Genomic DNA, 16,893 nt, shown 5'->3' with positions numbered 1-16,893 from the left:
AATCCACACCCTTCTGACTCTTCAACTTCCTTCTCCTCCAAAAAGCCTTCTCAGAAAAGGACCTGATATTAGCCATTCATTTGCTAGAGCAAATGAATATCCATGATTTATCTCTCTGAGATATCTGCACCTTTACTCACCAAAATCTAAAAAGCTTTGTCTTGCTCAAGATTTTTAAACACCAGCAAGTCAAGATTTCCAAGGGATATCAGTTAGGTTTTGCAAGTCAGGAGAAAAATCATGCCTGGAGTGCTCCGACTAAGTCTCTAAAATCAGGATTACCAATAGGACACCGTTATGATTTCTATTTCTTTTTTCCCTTTGGCAGCTCACATACAAAAGTGGACTGATCGTAGTTCTTGGATCATGACACATAAGGAACATAGGACCAGGCATGGCCCATTGTTACAGTTTTAGTTAGTGAGTTAACTAGTTTCAATAATGTAGCAAGCACCCAGAAACTGTCAACACAAAAGCTACAAGGTGGAGACCCACTGAATTTTTTTTTCACTCTTTTTAAGATTGTTCTGGGATTGGTTGGTTGGAGGGTAAGGGGCAACTCTTGCTCTTCTCCTTTAACCAAGGAGAAAGTGAGCCTCACGGAAAGGAATCCTTTGAATACTCTTCAACCAAGACCACTAAAGATATCTCCTCCAGGCTGCCTGGTCTTGAAAGGGGCAGAGTCACCATTAACAGGAAATTCATAACCATCTGCATGGTTCCCAAATCTAACCCCCTTTCTGTTTCCCCCTTTCACCCTTTCAGACTATGCAGAATTCATTTTCTTAGGACTCTTTATGTCCGAAATGTTTATAAAAATGTACGGACTTGGGACGCGGCCTTACTTCCACTCTTCCTTCAACTGCTTTGACTGTGGGGTAAGTGCTCCTCTCCCGTTCGTGCCTAGAATTGCCAATAGCTGGGGACATCAAAGTGGGAGAGGGTGGCCGTGAGAGACGCAGCTGGAAGCAGAAGGAATGAATGAGAGGACTGTCCCCAGCACTGGTGAGGATATGCAGCGCCCCACTGGTGGTGGGAGGGGAGTTTTATAGAAAGTCTTTGGAAAGCCATGGGGGCTTTCCTGCTTAAGTCAGACACCCAGGGACCTGACAATCCCACTGCTAGAGATGCGCCCTAGAGAAATTCTCACACAGGTGCCCAGGAGATGTGGACACGAATTATTCTCCTCAGCTTTGTGTGTAGTAGCCTCAAACCGAATGACCCAAGTATCCCTTTGCATTAGAATGGATGCATCAATTGCAATTTATGCGTGTGAAATGGAATAGTATACAGCAATGAAAAAGGAACCAATGACCACATCCGGCAACCTGGGCGAATTTCACCCAAATAATATTGAGACTTGCAGATGCTGACAGAACGAGCCCATATAGAATGAGTCCACTCATAGGGAGGTCAAATGGACAAAATTAAACTATATCGTTTAGAAGTGCATACATAGATTTTTTTGTTGTTTATTTTTTTAATGTTACATTAAAAAAATACGAGGTCCCCATATACCGCCCTCACCCCACTCCTCCCCCCATAACAACAACCTCCTCCATCATCATGAGACATTCATTGCATTTGGTGAACACATCTCTGAGCACACAGATACTTTTAAAAGGCAAGGACCTTGAAATCATGCTAAGTGAAAAGAGCCAGACACAAAAATCACATAGCATATGATCCCATTTATATGAAATGTCCAGAACAGGTAAATCCGTAGAGGCAAAAAAGCAGATAAGGGGCTGGGGTGGGGGAAGGAATGGGAAGCCACTGCTTAATGGGTACAGGTCTCCTCTGCAGGTGATGGAAATGATTTGGAACTAAATAGAGACAGTAGTTGCACAACTTTGCGACCGTAACTAGAAGCGTGCACTTTAAAATGTGATTTCACTTCAATTTTTTTAAAAGGGGAGGAAAGAAATGGTTATTACAAAACTCAGGAGGGTGGACCAGGGGTCTCCGGAGGCTTCCGGCTGCTCACACGTCCTGTGTCTTCACGTATGCGCCGGTGACGTGGACATCCAGGCTATTACGTGTCAGAAATTCTTCTGCCCACGTGCTCTCTTATCGAGTGATAAAGAGAGGGAGCGAGAGGGGCCCGAGACCCAGCCCTCCCTCTGTTTAGGCATGGGAGCTGGGTTGGGTTCCTCCCAGTTTCGGGGGCCCGGGGAGTTTGCGAGGGCACCGTCCCCGGACACGAGGTGGACCTGTCCTAGGTCATCATCGGAAGCATCTTTGAAGTGATCTGGGCCGTCATCAAACCCGGCACGTCCTTCGGAATCAGCGTGTTACGAGCTCTCAGGTTATTGCGTATTTTCAAAGTCACAAAGTAAGTCCCCCCGGGGGGGGGTCCCTGGCCACGGGGCAGGGCTGCGGGCGGGCTGGCCCCCCCTCCCCCGGGCGCTGAGCCCCCCGCGTGTGTGTGTGCCGGCAGGTACTGGGCGTCTCTCAGGAACTTGGTTGTCTCTCTCCTCAACTCCATGAAGTCTATCATCAGCCTGCTCTTCCTTCTCTTCCTCTTCATCGTCGTCTTCGCCCTCTTGGGAATGCAGCTCTTTGGCGGCCAGTGAGTCTCGGCGGCAGCGCCGGCTGCTCGCTCCCTGGGGTCCAGCCCGCGTCCCCCCCCTCAGCCCCCGGCATGCGGGGACCTCCCCCCCACCTCTGTCGCACAGACTCTGCCCTCCTCCTCGCCCGCACCCCCAAATCGCACAGCCCCGGACAGACGGGGCCGCCGGGGTGAGCCCCTGGGGAGGGGGACGGGTCGTTGCCCTGGAGACCAGATGCCGCTGTCCTCTCCGCAGGTTTAATTTCGACGAAGGGACGCCTCCCACCAACTTTGACACTTTCCCAGCAGCTATAATGACCGTGTTTCAGGTACAGCGGCCACCCCCTCCCCGGCATGGGCAGACCCCCCTCCTCGTGTCCGAGACCCAGGATTTGAGGGCGCTCCCCAAAAGCCCCGCTTCTCTGCCTGGCCTTTCTTTGCCCTCCTCCTCCAGCTCGGAGGAGAAAGCTCAATGCCACTTTCCAGGACAAAGGGACAGCCTGGGGCGGCGGTGGCCCCAGATGACTTCTTTTTTTTTTTTTAAGGCTTATTTATTTTCCCCCCTTTCCCTCCTCCCACCCTGCTGTGTTGTCTTCTCATTTTCTCTCCTCTGGGATTCACCGGGATTTGATCCCGGGGACCTCTGATGGGGAGAGAGGTTCCCTGTCAATTGCGCCACCTCAGTTCCTGGTCTCTGCTGCACTTCACCTTGACTCTCCCCTTGTCTCTCTTTTGTTGCATCATCATCTTGCCGCGTGACTCACTCGCGCTGGGCACTGGCTCACGCGGGCACTGGCTCAGCACGCGGGCACCGGTTTGCCACGCGGGCACTGGCTCGCCGCGCGGGCACGCTTTCTCTTCTTTTCCATCAGGAAGCCCCGGGGATCGAACCCGGGTCCTCCCATATGGTAGGCGGAGGCCCTATCGCTTGAGCCACATCCGCTTCCCCCACAGACGACTTCTGCGCCCCTGTAGGAGATGTCCGGAAGTTTAGAACCAGCCTAACTGGGACCTCCGGAAGCTTTCCCGTGGGTTCCTTCTTTGGGGGCATTTTATGAAAACGTGACATCACTCCCCTTTTCCTGGCTGAGCAGTTTGTAAATAAGACCCTAGACAGGAGTTTAGAGGAGGAAATCATCATGAACTCAGGTTCTGAGCCTTCACATCTGTATTGCAATAGACTGCAATAAATATTTGAACAAGGAGTCATAAATTGGTTCTTGATAGAAATACCAATATTTTAATATTTTAGTGAGTATTTTAACCGTGGCGTTCCTACGTAGAGTGGTGTCACCACTCATATTGCTTTGACAGAAAGGTTTTCATCCGAGGATGCTTCTGCACGCCACCCCACCACCCCCGGGGGCAAGTGGCAATGCCTGAGGGCATTTGCAGTTGTCACATCTAGAGGATACCCCTGGCAAAGAGTGAGTGGAGGCCAGGGAACGCCCCTAAACATGCAACAATGCCCAGGAGAGTTCCCACCCCAGAAAATGGCCCGTCCCCAAATGTCACCAGTCTCCCGAGGTCGAGAAACCCTGCACTAGCAGATTCAGGTTTTTGGAGTCCTTTCCCATTTACTCCGTCCCCGTGGAAATAGTGCGAAGGAGGGCGTTTGAATTTTTTTTTTTAACTAGCACGTGAGACCACGTGGCTGTCCCATGCCAAGCCCTTCTTTCCTCGGGGAGCCAGCATGACTTGACGTGGCCAGCCCCACGCCCCCGTATCCAAGGCCGCCGCTGGCCCCCAGTGCCCGCCCTGCCCCCAGGTGCAGCAGCCCGGAAGTACCAGTGAATTATTTTTTCCTCTTTATTTTTTTTTTAAATGTTACATTCAAAAAATATAAGAGGTCCCCATATACCCCCCACCCCCTCACCCCACTCCTCCCACATCAACAACCTCTTTCATCATCGTGGCACATTCTTTGCATTTGGTGAATACATTTTGGAGCACTGCTGCACCGCATGGATGAGAGTTTACGTGGTAGCTTACACTCTCCCCCAGTCCATTCAGTGGGTCATGGCAGGATATATAATGTCCTGCATCTGTCCCTGCAATATCATTCAGGACAACTCCAAGTCCTGAAAATGCCCCCACATCTCATCTCTTCTTCCCTCTCCCCGCCCTCAGCAGCTACCGTGGCCACTTTCTCCAACCTCAATGCTACGATTTCTTCCATTACTAGTCACAGTAGTTCTGTAGTAGAATGTCAGTGAATTTTTAGCCCAGCCTCCCACCAAGAGCAGCCCCGGGTGGCTCCAGCTCTCGCACCCTCGCTGGGAGAATTCTGGGGTCCATCGGCCTCCCAGGAGTCCCCGAACTCCAGCTGCCCCTGGTGGAAACGTGCTGCTCGCTTCACGCCTTCCCTGCCCTGCCTCTGGCCCCCCTTCTCCTGCTGGCGCATCCTGGAATCACACCCCCTCCCCCCATAAACCCCTTGCACTTCAGCCCTTGTTTCAGGGGCTGCCTCGTGGACCCCCCAGGGGTGACGGTGTGCCCGGCTGCTGCTTTGCATGCCCGGCTCATCCCCCGTGAGCCCGCGGGCATAGCCCCTTCTAGCGCAGAGCATGGGAGGGTCACACTCCCAGGGGAGGGCAAACCGAGCGACGGCCGCGGAGACGGGCGGGCAGGGCTCACGGAGACCCCCTGGGCTGGGCTGCGGGGCTGCGCCCCCCCGGGGCCGAGGCTGAGCAGTCAGCTGTGTCCCCCTCCCCTTTCAGATCCTGACGGGCGAGGACTGGAACGAGGTCATGTACGACGGCATCAAGTCCCAGGGCGGCGTGCAGGGCGGCATGGTGTTCTCCATCTACTTCATCGTGCTCACGCTCTTCGGCAACTGTATCCTCAGTGGGGCCAGGGGGCGGGCGAGGCCACTGGGGGGGGTCGGGGAGGGGCTGGGAGGCCCGGATGCCCGGGGTCCCAGATGGCGGCTGGAGGAGCCCCCCACCAGTAGGGTCCAAGATGACCCTGGAGGAGCCCCCCACCCCAGTGGGGTCCAAGATGGCGCTGGAGGAGTCTCCCACCCCAGGGGGTCCCAGATGGCAGCTGGAGGAGCCCCCACCCCAGTGGGTCCAAAATGGCGACTGGAAGAGCCCCCCACCCCAGTGGGTCCCAGATGGTGGCTGGAGGAGCCCCCCACCCCAGTGGGTCCAAAATGGTGACTGGAAGAGCCCCCCACCCCAGTGGGTCCAAAATGGCGACTGGAAGAGCCCCCCACCCCAGTGGGTCCCAGATGGTGGCTGGAGGAGCCCCCACCCCAGTGGGTCCAAAATGGCGACTGGAAGAGCCCCCACCCCAGTGGGTCCCAGATGGTAGCTGGAGGAGCCCCCACCCCAGTGGGTCCAAAATGGCGACTGGAAGAGCCCCCCACCCCAGTGGGTCCCAGATGGTGGCTGGAGGAGCCCCCCACCCCAGAGGGTCCAAAATGGCGACTGGAAGAGCCCCCCACCCCAGTGGGTCCCAGATGGTGGCTGGAGGAGCCCCCCACCCCAGTGGGTCCAAAATGGCGACTGGAAGAGCCCCCACCCCAGTGGGTCCCAGATGGTGGCTGGAGGAGCCCCCCACCCCAGTGGGTCCAAAATGGCGACTGGAAGAGCCCCCACCCCAGTGGGTCCCAGATGGTGGCTGGAGGAGCCCCCCACCCCAGTGGGTCCAAAATGGCGACTGGAAGAGCCCCCACCCCAGTGGGTCCCAGATGGTGGCTGGAGGAGCCCCCCACCCCAGTGGGTCCAAAATGGCGACTGGAAGAGCCCCCCACCCCAGTGGGTCCAAAATGGCGACTGGAAGAGCCCCCCACCCCAGGGGGTCCCAGATGGTAGCTGGAGGAGCCCTCACCCCAGTGGGTCCAAAATGGCGACTGGAAGAGCCCCCCACCCCAGGGGGTCCCAGATGGCAGCTGGAGGAGCCCCCACCCCAGTGGGTCCAAAATGGCAACTGGAAGAGCCCCCCACCCCAGTGGGTCCCAGATGGTGGCCGGCGGAGCCCCCCACCCCAGGGGGTCCCAGATGGTGGCTGGAGGAGCCCCCACCCCAGGGGGTCCCAGGTGGCGGCCGGCGGAGCCCCCGTGGCGGTTCTTTCCCTGACCCCGCGTGCAGACACCCTCTTGAACGTGTTCTTGGCCATCGCGGTGGACAACCTGGCCAACGCCCAGGAGCTCACCAAGGTGGAGGCGGCGGGGGACGCTTCTCGGGCCAAGTCGCCCGCTGCTCACGGCAGCTCAGGACGGGGCTGGGGGGGGCGGGGGGCACAGGGCGCTTCTCCAGCCCAGCGGGGCCGGGAGGGTCCAAGGCGCCGGGGTGGCTGCAGGACCCGGGGGGCCAGCTCCACGAGAGGTGGCGAAAGGGGGAGGGCGCCTGCGGGGGGGCAGCGGGAGCTGGACACTCCCAGCTCTGGAAGGACGGGGCAGGGGGAAGAGGGGCTGCCCGTGCGCCCTGGGCAAGGCAGGGGCAGCGGCCGATGCGTGGCACAGCCCCCCTTGCCCTCTGCCCACCCCCCCGCCGGAGCCTCCCACTAGCCAAGCGAGGACGCGGGGGCCACAGAGCTCAGCCTCCTCGGTCTGGGAACAGATGGAAAATCTCCTACTCAGGGATCTGCGGCGCCACAGAGGCGCCCTGGCTTCACAGCCTACTTTATACAGAATTACATAATGGCACATCGCCTCAGCCACCCAAGAGGCGTGCCCTGCCCTGATCTCCCTTCGCAGGGGGGGAAACTGAGGCTCAGCCAGGCGGAGGCACCTGCCTCAGGTGGCTTGCTTCCAGCGGCCACTATTTATGGCAATTCGCTTTGGCCCCGCGCCGTTCTCGGTACTCAGGAAGCGCTCGATAAAAGAGCCACTGCAAGTCACGTCTCGTAAGCCAGGACTTGGGCTAGAGCTCTCCGCAGGCATTTTCTTTTTTTTTCCTTTTTTCCTCCCTTTATTTTTTTTTAAATGTTACAGTAAAAAAATATGAGGACCCCATATACCCCCCGACCCACTCCTCCCACATCAACAACCTCTTTAATCATCGTGGCACCTTCATTGCATTTGGTGAATACATTTTGGAGCACTGCTGCACCACATGGATAGTGGTTTACATTGTAGTTGACACTCTCCCCCACCCAGTGGACCATGGCAGGACATACAATGTCCAGCATCTGTCCCTGCAGCACCCCCCAGGACAACTCCAAGTCCTGAAAATGACTGCGGGCGTTTTCTACAGCTGGCAAAGGGAGACCTGGAAAACCCCGGCGCCTGAGCTCTTTCTCCGTCCCCTCTCCTGGCTTTTCATCTGAGCCTCTGCTGAGGGCATGGGTGGTGATAAAAAATAAAAATAATATCAGCACATTTAATTGCACCCTCACCTGGCAGGTGGCAGCAAGCGTAAAAGAGAGAGGACGGCTGTTAGGCCCATTTCACAGATGGGGAAAGTGAGGACTGGAAAAGGTCAGGGGCCCCTGTAGGAAAAGAGAGGACAGGGGTGTGAGCCTTCAAAGAGAGAAAGAGAAGGGGTGAGGCCAGAAGAGAATTTTTAGGGGCACCATCCATGCAAAGAAGAGCTCAGCTTGTGTTTGTGATCGCTGGCATTGAGTTATCCGGGTGAAGCCTGGTGCCAGAGCCCCCCTTACGACAGCCCGGGCTTCCTGGGAATTGACACAGTGGGCACAGAGGAGGCAAGCCTCGCTGTTGATGGCACAGCCCGTGCTCTGGGGAGAGCCCCCCCAGCAGGACCGCTGGGAACGGCTGTGCAGGTTGCGCACTGCACAAAGGCATCCAGGCAAGGGGGCGAAGGGGGCTGGAATCCTGAGCCTGCGTGCCCAGGGGAAGAGGGGCCAGTGGGGGCATCTTTTTGCAAACTGGAACAGAGCCGTCTTAGAAGCCAGCCACAATCCAGCCTAATTCTGTCCCCCCCCACCGCCCCACTGGGTTCAAAGAGCACATTCGGGTCCCTTCCCCGCAGCCCAGGGGTCTCCCCGCCCCCAAAGCGGAGAAGGACGTGCGCGAGGACCTGGGAGCCGAGCTCAGCACACGCTGCCAACCCTCCATCTGCCGGCCCCGGCAGGAGGGAGAGAGAATTTCCCGGGCCCGGCTCCGACCGGGAGGGGAAACGGAAGTCTCTGCCACCCCAAGCCCACACCCGCGTGCCCGGCCACCGCGGGGCCGGCTGGCGTGGCTGCGCTGGGGGCCGGTCCAGCCATGAGCTCATCCTAATCCCAGGAACCTGTCCTCTGGGGCTGCCGCGGAGGGGAGAGGAGCCCGGGGCAGGCGGGCGGCACAGGGGCAGGAGAAGCGGAAGGAGGAAGGCGAACTCCTCTTCTCTCCAGCCCTCCGTTCTTGCCTTCATTTATTCCCCAAGCCTTTTTTTTTTTATAAATTGTATTTTTTTTTGAAGATACATATATCACCAAAAAAAAGGTTGCATTAAAAAATATAAGAGGTTCCAGTATATCCCCACCCACACACACACACACCCCACTCCTCCCACATCAACAACCTCTTTCATCATCGTGGCACACTCATCACACTCAGTGAACACATTTTGGGGCCCTACTGGTCTACACAGATAATAATTTATATCGTAGTTTACACGCTCCCCCAGTCCATTCAGTGGGTCATGGCAGGATATATAATGTCCTGCATCTATCCCTGCAATATCATTTAGGACAACTCAAAATCCCAAAAATGCCCCCACATCACATCTCTTCCTCCCACTCCCTACCCCCAGCAGCCACCATGGCCACTCTCTCCACACCAATGCCACACTATCTTTGATTACTAATCACAATAGTTCATGAATAGAAGAATATCAGGAAGTCCACTCTAATCCATACTCTATTCCTCCATCCTGCAGACCTTGGCTTGGTTGTGTCCACTCCACATCTGTGTCAAGAAGGGGCTTAGATTCCACGTGGATGCTGGATGCAATTGTCCTGCTTGCAGTTGGAGACACTCTTGGTTCCCTGGTGTGGTGGTTGACCATCCTCACCTCCCTGATAGCTGACCTGGTTATGCATTTAGGACATGGCCAGCATCTCCTCTAAGCCCCTGATGTATTTTCATCTCAAGGGCACCCCCAGGAGGCCAGCACTCAGAGTTCCATTTCTCAGACATGGCTATTCGTTTGCTAAGCATTTATTGAGCACCTACTGTGTACCAGGACCTGGTCTAGGCTCCAGGAACAAGACGAGCAAAGCTAACCGGCCTCATGAGACCGATGTTGGAGTGGCAGAGACAGATAAAGAAGAAGCTAAATTCAAAAAAATATAGAGCCTGTCAGGTGGTGATGAGTCCCAAGAGGAAAACTAAACGAGAGAGCTGACATTGAAGACAAGGAAGCTGAGGCACAGAGAGGTTGAGGGATTTGCCCGAGGTCGCACAGCCATCAGGATTTGAATCCGGGCCCCTTGGGTCTAGCCCATGTGCTCAGACTGGAGCACCTATTTCATAGGCACCTGGAGGCTTGCTGAGAATGCAGAGTCCAGGGCCCAGCCCTGGTTCTGTGGAGTCTTTGGAAGGCCCAGGAATCTGCATCTCAAGTGTCGTTGCGGCAGGCAGTCCAGGTGGCTCTGTGAGACGTGCAGGGTGCAGTGCTGGGAGGGAAGTGGGTCACCCACAGGGTGCCCTGATCCAACCATTTCCACGGTGGTAAGATTGCTCCCTGCCTCGGGGCGGCCGAGCATAGGGGAGAGGCTCCCTGCAGCCCTGTGTGGTTTTTTTTTCCTTTTCCTCTTGGTGGGTTCCTTTCTGTCCCATTTCTTTCTGGCTTCTCTTTTCTTAGCTTTTTCTTGGTTGGCTTTTCTGTTTTACACATGACGCTCTGTACGAAGGCTGGCGATGGATTAAAAGCACGAACGCATCTTTTCCTGAAGGTGTTTTTAAAACACCCCGCACCCCCATTCTTCTCCTCGCTGAACCTAGCCAGATTCAGCACCTTGGACAGTGGCGGGCCCCACTGCCCTCCCGGGGAGGGGCTGGGTCTATCAGATCCTCTTCTGGGGCTCTTGGCAGGGCATAAACCACGGGATGCGAGGCTTTTCCACATATGGGGGGTAGGAGGTGCTTTTGGAAAAGCCCTGGTTTCAGAGAGCTCAAACGGCCCAGAAAGTAGAGGGAAAGGAAAAGGTCTGCATCCGTTTCCAGCTCATTGAGACCGGGTGTGGGAAAATCTCCATGTGGGAAAAGAATCTTTTTTTCCCCTCTCTTCTTTCTTCTTTTGTTATATTCCTTTTTTTTCTTTTCTTTTCTTTTTAAATGTTACACTAAAAAAATATGAGGTCCCCATATACCCTCCACCCCCCTCACCCCACTCCTCCCACATCAACAACCTCTTTCATCATCGTGGCACATTCACTGCATTTGGTGAATACATTTTGGAGCACTGCTGCACCGCATGGATAATGGTTTATATTGTAGTTGACACTCTCCCCCAGTCCACCAAGTGGGCCATGGCAGGACACACAATGTCCAGCATCTGTCCCTGCAGTACCACCCAGGACAACTTCAAGTCCTGAAAATGCCCCCACATCACATCTCTTCTTCCCTCTCCCTGCCCTCAGCACCTCCCGTGGCCACTTTCTCCACATCAATGCTACGATTTCTTCCATTACTAGTCACAATAGTTCCATAGTAGAATATTAGTAAGTCCACTCCAATCCACACTCTCTTCCTCCATCCTGTGGACCCTGGGATGGTGATGTCCACTCCACCTCTAGATCGAGAGGGGGCTTAGATCCCACTTGTTTTCTCTTGGCTGTGTGTATTAAAGTAGGGTTAGCCATGCCCTGGCTATCGCAACCGTACCTGCAGGGGCTAGCATCGGCCCACCCCCGGCCCAAACCTGTTTTTAAACATTTCAGACGTCCTTCCGGCCAGCGGTAGGGTCAGAGGCGAGGCCCCGGGGCCTGGTTCGTGAGCCGGTATCTCATGTCCCTTTCAGGATGAACAAGAAGAAGAGGAGGCAGCCAACCAAAAGCTCGCCCTGCAGAAAGCCAAGGAAGTGGCCGAAGTGAGTCCCCTGTCCGCAGCCAACATGTCCATAGCTGTGTAAGTGCCCCCAACCCCAAGACGCTGCCCCCACTCCTCGGCCCCCAGAGCCTCCCAAGCAAGTATTTGGGGGGGGGGGGTAGGGTCCTAACAGGGTGAAGTCTTAAGAAAATGCAACTTCCACTCCCAATCTACTTGCCCTCAAAATTTTTTTAAATGTATTTTCTATTTATTTCTCCCCACCCCCGCACCCAGTTGTCTGCTCTCTGTGTCCATTCGCTGTGTGTTCTTCTGTGACCGCTTCTATCCTTATCAGCGGCACTGGGAATCTGTGTTTCTTCTTGTTGCGTCATCTTGCTGCGTCAGCTCTCCGTGTGTGCGGCGCCATTCCTGGACAGGCTGCGCTTTCTTCCGCGCTGGGCGGCTCTCCTTATGGGTGCACTCCTTGCATGTGGGGCTCCCCTACGTGGGGACACCCCTGCATGGCAGGGCGCTCCTTGCGCGCATCAGCACTGCGCACGGGCCAGCTCCACATGGGTCAAAGAGGCCCGGGGTTTGAACCGCAGACCTCCCATGTGGTAGACGGATGCTCTATCCGATGAGCCACGTCTGCTTCCCTCCCTGACATATTGATTAAGCACCTATGACGTGCCAGACGCTGTTTTAGCTGCTGGGGGTAAATCCCACCTCTTTGTAGCTGCCGTTCTAGTTGGGGGGACCAGATGAGTAAATTTTGTACTATGTTAGAAGCAGATAGAGCTGTAGAAAAAAAAATGAAGGCAGGGAAGGGGTACGGAGTGGCAAGCATCGTCAGGGAAGGCAACGAGACCTGAAGGAGGGGAGCTGGGGAAGAGTGTCTCGGTGTGCAGAGTCCCTGAGGCGGGAGAATAGCGAGCCAGCCAGCCAAGAGGCACCGGTGGGACAGGAGCAGAGGGAGCAGAGAGGCAAGCGGAGTGGAGGAGAGGAAGCAGGCATTCGTGCAGAGCTAGTGGAGCCCGGGCAGGACTCTGATGTGCACTAAGGGAGGTGGGAGCCGCGGAGGCTTGTGGAGCGGGGAGGTGCTCGCGGGCGCCCTCTGGTGGCCGTGTGGAAAATAGACTGTGGCGGGGGCAAGAATGGAAGCGGGGAGACCAGGAGGTGCCCTTTGGTGGCCTAGAGATCTGGCACCCTGGGGACAGTGCATCATGGGACACTGGGGGACTGGGGGCCTTCCCTTCCTGAGTGGAGGGAGGGGGGCTGTGGAGAGGGAATCCAGGAAGGCACGCCGTCCGGCACATGAGTTTAGGAGAGGGGCACATCAACGGACCCCCTTAAAATGCACCCAAGCCCCCCTGGGAAATCTCTGGGCCACCAGGCTCAAGCCGGAAGTCACCGGAGCAGGCCCACAGGCTGCACCCATGGGAAGCAGGCACTGCCCCAAGACTCTCGGGAGCCCGCTCCAGCTACCCCAAGGCTCTCCCCTAGGATCCCACCCTCCCCGTGACCACAGTGACAGGGGTCACGCCGGGCCCGGGGGGCTTCCAGAGCCCCGCTCCAGGCCCGCGTCCACTAAGACTGGCCGTGTCAGAACTTGGAATATTGTGACCATGAGAGCTGCCCGCAGGAGCTTGTGTGCTGCCATCTGAAGGGGAGGGGAGGGGAGAGCAGGAGCCTCCAAGCTGGGTGAAGAGAGCCAGCCAGGCCACGCCGTCCACCCAGGAGGAGGCACCTGGCTGGGCCGAGATGCACACCTGGGCTGAAAGGCTCACCTGGGGCTGAGACACCTGTTAGCCCCAGATGCCTTGCTGGGCCTAGGCCACACCTGGGCTGAGATGCCCACCTGGGCTGAGGCACTCCCCTGGGCTGAGATGCCTGTTAACCAAAGACCCCTTGGTAAGTCGAGATGCCCACCTGGGCCAAGGTGCCCACCTGGACTGAGAGGCACACCTGGGGCTGAGACACCTGTTAGCCCAAGACCCCTTGGTAAGTAGAGCTGCCCACCTGGGCCCAGACACCCACCTGGGCTGAGAGGCACACCTGGGCCAAAAAGCACACCTGGAGCTGAGACACCTGTTAGCCCAAGGCCCCTTGGTAGGCAGAGATGCCCACGTGGGCCAAGATGCCAACTTGACTGTGGTACCTGTTAGCCCAAACCCCTTGGTAAGCAGAGATGCCTACCTGGGCCAAGACATCCACCTGGGCTGAGAGGCACACCTGGACCAAAAGGCATACCTGGGGCTGAGACACCTGTTAGCCCAAGACCCCTTGGTAGGCAGAGATGCCCACCTGGGCCAAGGTGCTCACCTGGGCTCTGACACCTGTTAGCCCGAGATGCCTTGCTGGGCCTAGGCCACACCTGGGCTGAGATGCCCACCTGGGCCGAGACACCTGTTAGCCCAAGGCCCATTGCTGGGCAGAGATGCCCACCTGAGCCAGGACGCCCACCTGGGGCTGAGACCCCTGTTAGCCCCAGATGCCTTGCTGGGCCTAGACCACACCTGGGTTGAGATGCCCACCTGGGCTGAGGCACTCCCCCCGGGCTGAGACACCTGTTAGCTTTAGCCCCAGATGCCTTGCTGGGCCTACACCACACCTGGGCTGAGATGCCCACCTGGGCCGAGGCACTCCCCTGGGCCGAGACACCTGTTAGCCCAAGGCCCATTGCTGGGCAGAGATGCCCACCTGAGCCAGGACGCCCACCTGGGGCTGAGACACCTGTTAGCCCCAGATGCCTTGCTGGGCCTAGACCACACCTGGGCTGAGATGCCCACCTGGGCCGAGGCACTCCCCTGGGCTGAGATGCCTGTTAGCCCAAGACCCCTCGGTAAGTCGAGATGCCCACCTGGGCCAAGGTGCCCACCTGGACTTAGGGGCACACCTGGGGCTGAGACACCTGTTAGCCCAAGACCCCTTGGTAAGTAGAGCTGCCCACCTGGGCCCAGACACCCACCTGGGCTGAGAGGCACACCTGGGCCAAAAAGCACACCTGGAGCTGAGACACCTGTTAGCCCAAGGCCCCTTGGTAGGCAGAGATGCCCACGTGGGCCAAGATGCCAACTTGACTGTGGTACCTGTTAGCCCAAACCCCTTGGTAAGCAGAGATGCCTACCTGGGCCAAGACATCCACCTGGGCTGAGAGGCACACCTGGACCAAAAGGCATACCTGGGGCTGAGACACCTGTTAGCCCAAGACCCCTTGGTAAGCAGAGATGCCCACCTGGGCCCAGACACCCACCTGGGCTGAGAGGCACACCTGGACCAGAAGGCATACCTGGGGCTGAAAGGCACACCTGGGGCTGAGATACCTGTTAGCCCAAGACCCCTTGCTGGGAAGAGATGCCCACCTGGGGCTCTGACATGTGTTAGCCCAAGATGCCTTGCTGGGCCTAGACCACACCTGGGCTGAGACGCACACCTAGCCTGAGATGCCCACCTGGGGCTGAGACACCTGTTAGTCCAAGGCCCCTTGCTGGGCAGAGATGCCCACCTGGGCCAGGACACCCACCTGGGGCTCTGACACCTGTTAGCCCCAGATGTCTTGCTGGGCCTAGACCACACCTGGGCCGAGACACCCACCTGGGCTGAGAGGCACACCTGGAACGAAAGGCACACCTGGGGCTGAGACACCTGTTAGCCAGGGATGCTTTGCTGGGCCTAGACCACACCTGGGCTGAGAGGCCCACCTGGGCCGAGGCACTCCCCTGGCCTGAGATGCCTGTTAGCCAAAGACCCCTTGGTAAGCAGAGATGCCCACCTGGGCTGAGAGGCACACCTGGACTGAAAGGCACACCTGGGGCTGAGAGGCACACCTGGAGCTAAGACACCTGTTAGCCCAAGACCCCTGGGTAGGAAGAGATGTCCACCTGAGCCAGGACACCCACCTAGGGCTGAGACACCTCTTAGCCCGAGATGCCTTTCTTGGCCTAGACCAAACCTGGGCTGAGATGCACACATGGGCTGAGACACCTGTTAGCCCGAGATGCCTTTCTTGGCCTAGACCAAACCTGGGCTGAGATGCACACATGGGCTGAGACACTTGTTAGCCTAAGACCCCTTGGTAAGTAGAGATGCCCACCTGGGCAGAGACGCTCACCTGGGGCCTGGACACCTGTTAGCCCCAGATGCCTTGCTGAGCCTAGACCACACCTGGGCTGAGATGCCCACCTGGGCTGAAAGCCACACCTGGGGCTGAGACACCTGTTAGCCCAAGGCCCCTTGCTGGGCAGAGATGCCCACCTGAGCCAGGACGCCCACCTGGGGCTGAGACACCTGTTAGCCTGAGCTCTCACCCTGGGTTGGTGCAGCGGGGCTGGGACAGCATTAGGGCGGCCCCCCCCCCCCCCCCCCCCGCCCAGCAAAGCGCTAACTGCCCCCCTGCCCCTCGCCCTGCAGGAAGGAGCAGCAGAAGAACCAGAAGTCGGGCAAGTCGGTGTGGGAGCAGCGCACGAGCGAGATGCGCAAGCAGAACCTGCTGGCCAGCCGCGAGGCGCTGTACAACGAGCTGGCGCCCGAGGAGCGCTGGAAGGCCTCCTACGCGCGCCACCTGCGGCCCGACGTGAAGACGCACCTGGACCGGCCGCTGGTGGTGGACCCGCAGGAGAACCGCAACAACAACACCAACAAGAGCGGCGCGGCCGAGCCCGCGGTGGAGCAGCGCCTGGGCCCGCAGCGCGCCGAGGACTTGCTCAGGAAGCAGGCGCGCCTGCACGAGCGCGAGCGCGCGCGGGAGCCCAGCGCCTGGGCCGGCAGCCGGGAGGCCGAGCTGGGCCGCCAGGGCCCCTACGGGCGCGAGTCGTCGGAGCACCCGGCGCGGGAGGGCGGCCTGGAGCCGCCGGGCTGCTGGGAAGGCGAGGCCGAGCGCGCCAAGCCCGGGGACCCGCACCGGCGCCACGCGCACCGGCCGGCGGGCAGCCGGGACAGCCGCGGCGGCTCGCCCCGCACGGGCGCCGACGGCGAGCCCCGACGGCACCGCGCCCACCGGCGGCCCGGAGAGGAGGGCCCGGAGGACAGGGCCGAGCGCAGGGCGCGGCACCGCGAGGGCTGCCGGCCGGCCCGGGGCGGAGAGGGCGAGGGCCCCGACGGGGAGCGCGGGCGGCGGCACCGGCACGGCCCCCCGGCCGCCTACGAGGCCACGGACGCGCGCAGGAACGACAAGGAACGCAGGCACCGGCGGAGGAAGTAAGTGGGCGCGCCCCCCACCCAGGGCCTGGCAGCCAGGGGTCGTTAGGGAGGCACCTGCTGGATCCCCCTGGCCTCGCCCCGGCCTCTCTTTTTTTCCCCCAAACCCCTGAGATCCATGAGTGTCACGGCCCCATTCACAGATGGGGAAACTGAGCCTCGGTTCAAAGTCAGGGCCTTGGACCCCAGACTCCCCCCAGGGGCCAGGGGCTGCAGGAGCTTG

The 16,893-nt window shown here is 58.3% G+C and overlaps 1 protein-coding gene across 1 annotated transcript in view; it reads left to right on the top strand.

Annotated features, from left to right (window-relative positions):
• The window catches only part of CACNA1A (calcium voltage-gated channel subunit alpha1 A), a 247,894-nt gene that overhangs the window by 148,593 nt on the left and 82,408 nt on the right, over window positions 1-16,893 (top strand). Inside the window, 8 exon segments of the mRNA XM_058290314.1 lie at window positions 766-878; window positions 2,223-2,335; window positions 2,441-2,572; window positions 2,808-2,880; window positions 5,272-5,389; window positions 6,646-6,713; window positions 11,467-11,573; window positions 15,885-16,670. Of these exon segments, the coding sequence (XP_058146297.1) occupies window positions 766-878; window positions 2,223-2,335; window positions 2,441-2,572; window positions 2,808-2,880; window positions 5,272-5,389; window positions 6,646-6,713; window positions 11,467-11,573; window positions 15,885-16,670 (1,510 nt within the window).

This window comes from Dasypus novemcinctus, chromosome 30 (assembly GCF_030445035.2).
Source record: "Dasypus novemcinctus isolate mDasNov1 chromosome 30, mDasNov1.1.hap2, whole genome shotgun sequence".
Lineage (NCBI taxonomy): Eukaryota > Metazoa > Chordata > Mammalia > Cingulata > Dasypodidae > Dasypus > Dasypus novemcinctus.
Note: the sequence above shows the minus strand (reverse complement) of the source record. Positions and strands in the feature narration are given on the sequence as shown.